The 10,076-nt window shown below is 42.6% G+C and overlaps 1 protein-coding gene across 1 annotated transcript in view; it reads right to left on the bottom strand.

The window, feature by feature from the left end:
- Positions 1 to 9,831, bottom strand: part of CMYA5 (cardiomyopathy associated 5) — a 101,929-nt gene extending 92,098 nt beyond the window's left edge. Inside the window, exon 1 of the mRNA XM_065874304.1 lies at positions 9,677 to 9,831. Coding sequence (XP_065730376.1) covers positions 9,677 to 9,831 — 155 coding nt within the window. The remainder of the gene's footprint in view (positions 1 to 9,676) is intronic.
- Positions 9,832 to 10,076: the final 245 nt, after the last annotated feature.

Raw genomic sequence — 10,076 nt, 5'->3', positions numbered from 1 at the left:
CTCCTAAGAACAAGGTGTTGAAGAGTGGTATTGATCTGAGAGAAGGAAACCTGAGATCCTAGAATGAAACATTTTGTGTTGCAATCCAACCACTTATGCACTTAACCATTTCTTAAGCACCTTCTGTGTGCCTGACACTGTGTTCTAGCTGCTGGAGATGCAGCAGAGAAGCAAGGCCCCCGCCCTCATGCAGCTTCCACTCTAGTGGTGGCAATAAACAATAAACACACAAAAAGATACCATTTCAGACAGTGACAGGTGCCATGAAGAGGAATGTGCAACAGTGAACAATGCGATAGTGAAAGATGTGAAGAAAGCCCATCAGGCAGGATGGTTGCAGAAAGCCTCTTTAAGAAGGTGGCATTTCCACCGAAACGTGAAGGGTGGATTTAAGGAAAAAGTGTTCCAGGGAGAGAAAACAGCAAGAGCGAAGACCTGGATTCAGGGACAGGCTTAGCACAGCACACAGGAGGTTCAGAAAAAAGCCAGTGTGGCTGGAATGTAGTAGAGGAAGGGTATGAGATGAGTTGAGAAGTAATGAGGTCAGGTAGGGCCTTGGAAGCCATGGTAAAGATGCAGAGAGGCTATCTTGCCCCAAGTCACACAGTTGGTAAATGGCAGAGCCAGGATGATAACCCAGGTCTTTTCAATCCTATCAAGTGTTTTTTGCATTGTAATCTGGTTTATGCCCAAAATGGCGCTAGATGAAGAGAGACTTTACTGGACATTCCAAAACTGTCCTTCTTGGACATTCCAAAAACTCTAAGAAGAGACAGACTGTTGTCTCACTCTCTTCTCTTCATTCTCTCTTAAAAAAAAAAAAAAATACTAGATATGAAAACTTCAGAGTATACCATGCTAAATCATACAAATTTTGTCTTTTAAACAGAGGATCTGAATTTTATAGATATTATAAGTAAATACCTATTGAACATTTATCATATGATCCCATAGAGCATGCAGAGAAGTTATTTTGGTGTTGCTATGTTTGACCTTATTAAAACTCAAGCACACAGGATTGCCTAACATCTTTTTTTTTTTCCTAACATCTATTTTTAAACATAAGACCTACTCTCCCTATTACACATTAGGAAACTTAATATAGCTGAGGTGCTGGTCACGATCAGCTACTACATAGATTGTCTGGGGCTTTTATGTTTTGCTTTTAAAATCAGAAGTAAATCAAAATAATTGTTTTTTAAAAGTAAATTTATGCTCAGAAAAAGAAAGAAATTGGCTAATAAATACCAGATGTGTGTTAGAGCTGGTGATGAGCACTGAACTCATGAGTGTTCCAGGATTGGCTATGCCATTAGACTAGGGTTAGAATCCTAGCATACTTACTAGCCATCTGACATTAGGTAAACTACTCAAGATTGCTAAGTCTCCATTTTCTCTTCCATAAAATGGGAATGAAAACAATGCATATATCATAGAGCTATTGTGAAAATAGACCAAACTAACAAGTGACCATGCTTGGAATAGACTAGCTATTCCCTGAGTTGATGTCGGTTTCCCTTCCTTCTCTGGGTCTCTGTTCACTCATCAGAAGCATAAACAGGTCAGGGAGATGATGCTAAAGTCCTGTCTAGGATAAATATCATCAGCAGCCAGGCCTTCCAGCAATATGTGGACCACAGGGCAGTGAAACCTCCTGTTGTAGGCAGATAGATTAGTTGCTAGCAAGATGACAAGGAGACCAACAGAAAACTCCCAGAGGAAGGAGCAAGGAGGCCTCAGAGACTGGGACTTGAAGGACCGGGATCCTAGCAGAACCCTGCATCTGCTCCCCAGGCCCAATTCATTTTACCAATGCATTTGCTTCAACTAATTACTTGTGAGATTATTTGTTTAATGCCTGCCCTCTCCAGAGACTAAACTCTAAAGATTAGGAACTCTGTTTTCTTCACTCATTCTAGATTTAATTTACTTTGTTTCGCACACAGTAGGCCCTCATCAAATATCTGTTGAATGAATGAGCCTCTTTTCTTTCAGTAGGTACATTTCTGAAATTGGAGGTGTCTCGAATTTAGCTAAGTAACATGGTGGCATTGCTGCTCTGGCATTCATTTTGTTGGACCAAGTGGCCTGCAGGGGCCTTAAACTGACACCAGCCTCCTCATGTAAGAACATGTCCCGGAGACAGTCCTCATAGTAAGCTCCTGATATGACTTCCCCAACAGTTTTTGTGATCAATAGTCTCCCTCACCTTCCATCGTCTTCCCCTGTGCGCCCCTTAGATAAGACCCCTGTGAAATTTACCAAAGCCCCATGCATTTTGGTTTGAATTGACTGATCCAGCCTTAGCCCAAGAACCCCCAAGAATTCCACACATAGACCCTAATAAAGGCATGTGTGCCAGGTTTTGTCTCTCCCTTTGCCTGTACTCACTCTGCCTTGACCTCCCTGTATGGCCCCTTGAGGTACGCTGTGCATCTCCTCCAGGACTTGTGAGTAGTAAACTTCTCTAGTTCAATTTCTCTTGTGGTCTTTTGTTGTTGAATTGCTACTCATGCTCACCATCCGGCACCCTATGTTCCACTTAATAAATGTTAATTTAATGAAGTCATAACAGGAGGAAATTCATTTTATTTACAAGTCAACAATTTTAAGTGCCCTAGTGAACTCAGCCAATAAGAGGAAATTTGTGAGGAAAATTTCTGTTTAGCTGTGGATTTTTTTTTTAAGAGAAGTGTACCCAAACTAAGAAAGCATAGTAATGGCTCCATGAGAGGGCTTTGAGCATTTAGAGTTTGGTAGCATCAATTAACCCTCCCACATATCTTGGACTTTATCAGACTAGGATGTAGAGTTTTGGAACTGAATACACTCCGGTTGCCTTAATAGAGGACTTTTCTCTGGGCAAAATGCAAAGCCTATTCTTATCTGTCCATCTATGATCCAGCTCAAGGGTCAGTCTAGGGGAGGCTTCCCAATGAGTCACAGAAGGTGGGAATGATAACCACAGACATCCTAATTGAACAATCCCTCAGTACTTATCACTGTCCCCTCCAAGCTATTGTGTTTCCAGAGTCCCTGGCTATTGTCAATCCCTGGAAAATGAATGGTCAGCAACTAATGAAATTCTACCTAATCTAACAGGTTCAGCATCCCAACTAAATTTGCTTCTCAAGGGAATTTGGATGACTTGATATTCACCTGCTCATTCATTCACTCATTTATTCATGCCATTCACTTATTAATTCAACAAATATTCGCAGTCCTGGAAATTCTGAGTGATTCTGGATGAGAAAAAGAAAGCTCAAACAGAGCAGTAATTAGCACAAGAGCTGGAACCAGGAACTAAAGAATATCTAATCACATATTGTGTCTGGAATATCTTTCTGCCCAGCTGGAGTATCACCTCTGCAAAATCTTTCTAAATTTCATTTTAAGAAGAATATACTTCTTTTCTCTGTTCCCTTGTTAATATCCTCAGTGTAGTGCTATGACATTATGTTGGAGTTAACTGCTTCCCCTCACCAGGCTGTGAGCTCCTTAAGAAGGAACTGTGCCATCCAACCACCCTTATGTCTCTGGTGCCTTGCATAGGGCCAAGCATATAGAACTCATTATCAGTGGAACAGTTCTCTGCATTTCAGTGAAGTTAATGGATTTCTAGGTATTATCAGGCCTGTATTGTCCAATATGGTAGCCACTAGCCACATGTGGCTACTGAGCATTTGAAATGTAGCCTGGGGGTGGGGAAGAAGAATTGAGACGTACTGTAAATGTAAAACACACATCAAATTTCAAAGACTTTGCACACAAAAATGTAAAATATCCCATTAATAGTTTTTATATTGATCATATGTTGAAATGATAATACTTTGGATATTGAGTTAAATAAACATATTATTAAAATTAATTTCACCTGTTTCTTTTTACTTTTTCATGTAGCTGTTAGAAAATTATAAATTATATATGTGGTTCACATTGTAATTATTTTATTATCCAATAGAAATATTGGATAATACTGGGCTACATCAAAGATTACTATTTCAGGTACAAACAAACCACATCCAGTCTCTTATACCTGATTCTCTCTTTTGGTAGGAAGGAAGGGGAATTTGGTTACTTTGTCCGAATTGAGTCAAGGCTTTCACTGAGCCTAGGTTCAGAATATCCAGGGAATATAAGACACTTTTTTTTTTTTTTTTGGCAAAATTCTATCAGTTAAAATGTCCCACATTTTGGTCGGTTTGCTGTTTTAAAGAAAAAAAATCCAACTCTTGCTGTAGTCCCCTATACGGAGTCAAAGTCTCACCAAGGGCATGTAATACCCATGCAGCCAACACTTAAATAGCTCTTCAATTCCTGGCTCCAAGAGCCTCTGCTTTATCTTCTCTCCTCAGTCTCTGGCATCCTAAGTAGTCACCCCTCCCATCTCAGCTTTTTCCACTGACCTCAAAAGAGGGCTGTCTCAAATAACACCCTTGTCAAAACACCTAGGTAAGCACAGAAGTGAGAGACATCATATAAATAGACATATGGCAACAGACTGCTCCATACTGATAACAAAAAACCATTTACAAACTCCCCTCACCTTCCAATAGGTTTCTTTCTTACAATGATTAAACGTAAATGTCACTAATAAGTTTAATTCTATCAGCTTAGGCAGACCTTTTTTATACAGGCACTGGCAAAGCTGCAAATGAACATGATTTTTAGGATTTGGGCACTGTTGTAGCAAAAACCTCTGCGCTTAAACAGAGAAATTAAAATTGACCAACAGAAAAGATCCAAAACAAAAATTCTGAAAATTTTCCAAGTGATCTGTGGGAAAGACCAAAAAAGTCAGGCTTCGTCGGACTACAGTCAGAAAAATACAAAAATCATGGATGTCTATCTACGTAACTTCCTCCATACAGGAGACCATAAGCTTGAAACATTTAGTACAGTGTTGGGCACCCAACAGGTGTTCAATGAGTATACGAGAGTATAGGCGCTTACTATTTAATGGGATAATGCAATCACCGTGGTTTTCTTTTCTTTTTTTAACCCTGAGTGGTATGGTAGGCAGAACCCAACTTCCTATTTTACTCTGAATACAATCAGAAGCCCTTATCATGGCCTGCAAAGTCCTACATGATTTGCAACCCAACCACCTCTTAGACTCATTTCCCATCACTCTCCCCTTATTTACTCTGCTCTTGTGTTCCTCAAATAAGCCACACACAGTCCTGCCTCAGCGCCCTTGCACCAGCTCTCCTCTTTGCCTAGAATACTCATTACTTCAGTCTCTGCTCAAATGTCACCTCATCACAGAGGCTTTCTTCACCACCTGATCCAAAACAGTATAACCCTTATATGCTGTACTTGTCCTCATATCACTGACTGCCACCTGACATACTACATATTTGTTTATTTGTCTCCCCAACCTGGAAAGCCACTCCCAGGAGGGCAGGGACTTGGTTCATTTTGTTCACTGCTGTATCCTTTGTGCCTAGAAAGTGCCTGACACATAGTAAGAGTTCAATAAGTAGTTGTTGAATGAATAAACAAATGAACATAGATTGGAGTCCAGACACTGGGATCTAGACCTAATTCTACCGCTAAAAAGTTGTGTGACTTTGAACAAACGTTCCCTGAAACTCAGCTGCTGAATCTGTAAAAGGATTGGTTGGGAAAAGATGTTTCTATAGCCTCTCCCAGCTCTCAAATCCTGCAGGCTTTATAGAGATGCTTTTTACATACAACTTTTGTACGAAGTTTTAGCAATATGAAAATCTTTTTCTTATATCCACAAACAATGAGCCCTCTGGGCACTTCATTATGATTGAAGACCCTGCTCCAAAGGCCCTGGATGAAGTCTTCCCCCATCCTTCCAGGCAGGATAGACCTCAGGACTTCCTGCCTACTTTGAGGTGTTTCATACAGACCTTTTCTTCCTTATATCTCTTATAACAGTTAATGACATAATTACATTTTTCTGTTTCTCCACCTAGAATGTGACTATCTTGAGGACAGTAATGGAGTCTTAGTAATGTTTGTATCCCCAGCACGGTCCTTGGCAATTAGTAGGCATTCCATGAATGTTTAGTGAATGAAGGAACACAGGAGAGCCAAAGTGGAATAGGACCATTTCTCATACTGAAAATGGAGACATCACTCTCCCCTCATTGATGAATGGTGGGCAGAAGGTAGCTTGGCTGCTAGTAATGAGTCATCTGAAGGGATGTAAAGAAATTAAAACTTACCGGTAACCTACTAAAGGCCAAGCACTCTTACACATGTTCACATAGTTTATTTAATCCTGTGACAACCTATGAATTAGAAATTATCACTAATTATCCCTTTTTATAAATCTGTAAAATTATCCCAATTTAGAGATGAGAAATATGGAGCTCAGAGAGGATGGGAGATTTGCCCATGATGGAATGGCAAACAGGGTTGCCACTCAGGACTCTTCCTGCCAATGATATTCATATCACTGAATGATGTATCAGAAGGGTAGTTCTCTAATCTAATACAAATACTGGCATGTATAATGGTGAGCTTCCCTGCACTTTACAATTAAAGGTGATTTTTTTCCTTGATTCAGAAAGGTGGCTATAGATAATTCTATATATTATTGCTGGAAGAACAAAGAAAAGATGCACAACCAGATGATGCTTTGTATCTTTTGAGTTTTTAAAAGTGAAGTTTTTTTCTGATAATAAAGTGCACTGTCTGTTCATTACAGAAAAACCAAAAAATATAGTTAAAGAAAAAAGTTTAGTCGACCATTATCCCATCACTCAGAGACAATGACTATTAACCTTTTTTTAACCTTAAGGTTAATAAAAGTTACTATAACCTTTATTATGCTAAGCTTAATTAACCTTTTAAGCCTTTTTCCAATACACACTTTATTTTATAGTGAGATCATTCTAAATTATAAAATGAACTTTTTTTCAAATTCAATATATGCACTTCCCATACTGTTAGAAATCTTCATAAATAACATTTTAATAATGGCTTAATAATACCAAAAGAGATGCCATCATCAATCATTCTGTTATTATTACTTAAGCTATTTCCATTCAGTTACTTTCATGTTACTTTCATGCCTCTCAATTAAAAAAAAAATCAGTCTGTAATTCAACTTCTGCAAATAGTTCTGATCTTTGAGGAAACACAGAGACAACTTTTCCATTCAAGAAGGGGAAAACTCCCATCATTATTCAGAATAGTGAATAAAAGGTCTTTCCCTTTCCTCCAATAATCTTTCCATATAGAAGTTAGTTGGAGCCATTCAAGTTTCCCCTACAGTAAGAAAGGGTCTTTCCTCCAAAAGAAGGGAGGTGTGGAAGTCTAGCAGTGGCTGGGAGTAAACAGACAGAGGCTCACATCTTGGTTCTTACATTTACTTGCCTTATACCCTCAGTAAATTACGTAAAGCCTCGGTTTCCTCACATATAACAGGACGGTTACCTCACAGCGCTGCTGGGAGGGTTTAAAACGAGAACTGAGCCTGGCACGGAGTGAGCCCTCTTTTAACTGTAAAACTTGGATGGAAGATCTGAGAGGAAGAATGTCTCATCATTCTTCCTTCCCATAAATTAGAGAATATTCGAAGCTCTCACCTCTAGTCTCAGAAGAAAGAAGAACTTTAGGCCATATTTGTAAACTCACGCCCACCAAAATGGTTTGGTTTCTGATCACACTTTGAGGTTAGAAAACATTCAAGAACTCCCACTTCCCAGAGGAGTTCCTGCCAACAGAAACCTCTCTCCTGAAAGAGCCTACAGCTGCCACCTCCCTTCGCCTTGCCCCACCATGGAGCAATCCCTACATATCTCCCTTCCTTCTCTCTGCTGCTGCCTCTCTGCTCTGAGCCCTCCCCAAACACAACTTTCCAATCTGCCTGTCAGTCTCCTTTCTCAATGACACCAATCTGTTCTCCTAAATCCTCTCCAGAAGTTTACTGATTTCTTGTTACCCATGTCATCAAATCTAAAATTTTTTAAATGGGATGGCTTTCAAGGCCTCCACCACCACCATCTACCTCTTCCCCCATATTTCCCTCCACTCTACATTCCGACGCTTGGCCTGGTGTCCACCTTATCATCTGTAGTCAGAGCAGGCTGACATTTACTGCAGATAAATCATGCCTTTACCTGAAGATCTTGACCTTTGGCAAAGGGCAACACAACCCCAACGTGGTATTTTGAATCTCTATCAGCTGCTCACATTTTAGAGTAAACGAGTTTTCAGATTCTTGGGCGGCAGGGGTGCAAATTTTGCTTGGGCAAAAGGATATGAGGATCCTGGATGCCATTAAGGGAAAAGGCTGGATTGACAGACTTCCCCTTCTCAGTACTGCCCAGTAATCACAGGTCCCTACTCCTGTTCCATCTCCCACAGGTGCCTTCTCTTCTGCGTCTCCTTTCTGCAATTCTTGCCCATTCTCCAGGGCCTAAGTCATGCCCACTACTTTTGAAGGTAGCCGCAGATCTACACACTCTTCTGACCTTCCACGGTACCATGGTCTGTCCTTCCCTCCCCTCTGATGTATTCGGCACATTGTCTCATGGTCCCCATATTGCTTCCTAACTTCTTCCATAAAGTCTTTGAGGGCAGGGACTGTGCCTGCTCCCCACTTGGTAAATATGTGACCGATATTCCAGACTTCTTATCTGACTGACAGTTCACCCTAATCAATGCCCCTCTGTGGGCTGTTTCAGCTTCAGCTCTGCTGTCTTTGGTTGGGCGGCACTTTTAACTTTGGGTAAGATGGGCGCTCAGCAGTGCTGCACAACCATCTGTCACCTACAAAGCCTTTCTACTGATATTAATAGATTTAGGAAGGGACACAACTGACTAACAAACCGAAAAACAAACAAAAAACCTAAAACTAAAAACAAACACCCTACCCCCATCCCCATACTCAGAGAGAACAAGGAAAGGTAAAAACAAATCCAAATCCAGAGATGATTCCTGCTGTTCTCATTTTAGGGCCTACAAGAAAGAAGGGAGGCAGGGGGACCCACATTTGTGTATAGTTATTACCTAATTGTATTCACATGTAATGTTGATAAATGTTTGAGACCAAAAAAAAAAAAAAAAAAGCAGAATTTTAATAACAGGGGCGACTGAAATTCATGCTTCTTTTTTCCAAAGAATGTATGGGCGTTTGTACCAAAATTAAGTCCTCTTCTAGCAACCTAGGTCAGTGCTGGGCATCCAGGAGACTTTCAGTCCTTTGAAGTTTCCCGAGCGGCTTCTCGGCCTCCACCCCACCCCATACCCTCTTCTCCTCTAGCTCAGGCTTTCAAGATTGTTCCTAGGCTTTGGGCCAAATGTAGGCATTTCTGCGCAAGTCTGCAGTTCGGCAGAACCCGAAGTAAATCCCCAGGAATAAACAAGAGCAGCAGCAAGTCACAAGGAGCCGGCTGGGGGCAGGGGGTGGTAATGAGGGCGGAAAGGGGGATGGGGAGGGATGAATTTTGCTGCTCCAGCCGGGCCTGTCACTCCAGCTGACAGCAAGCACCTTCACCTTCAAGTTCTTCCCAAGGCAGCGCCCCCAGAGAGAAACTGCTTAGCTCGAGGGAAATGAACCCCAGCGCTTAAAAAGAGGGAAAGGAAGGGTGCGGCGTTTCCCCCGCGCAGCACCCGCCCAGCCTCGCTGCCGCCCTCCCGGCCCGAGCGGCGCGCGTCTGGCTGCGGGCCCGGAGCGAGGGGCCCACGCTACCTGGCGTCCGGCTCCGGCTCCGACTCCGACTCCGCGGCCGTCTCGTCCTCCTCGCCCCCCGACTCCTCCTCAGTGTCCAGCTCCCGGGTCACCTCCTCGTCCGCGTCGGAGCCCAGGGCGCTGTCCGCGGCGTGGCTGCTCTCGCTGCTAGCCATCGCGCCTCTCCCGGGCCGGAGCTGGAGCCGGGACCGCCCGCGCAGCGCCTGGTGTTCTCCCTCTGACGGCGCCTCCGGCCCGGCCCGGCCCTGCCCTGTCCTGGCGGGGCGGCTCGGGTTCCCTCCCGGGGGCGGGCGAGCCCCGCGACTTTAAATAGAAAGCGTCAGAAAGTTTCACCACCGAGCTTCTGGGGCCGGGGCTCGGCGTCTCCTGTTCCCTGCGCGTCTAACTTCCCGCAGCCCTC

This window comes from Phocoena phocoena, chromosome 3 (genome assembly GCF_963924675.1).
Source record: "Phocoena phocoena chromosome 3, mPhoPho1.1, whole genome shotgun sequence".
NCBI classification, from domain to species: domain Eukaryota; kingdom Metazoa; phylum Chordata; class Mammalia; order Artiodactyla; family Phocoenidae; genus Phocoena; species Phocoena phocoena.
The sequence above is the reverse complement of the archived record's forward strand: the minus strand, read 5'-3'. Positions and strand labels throughout refer to the sequence as shown.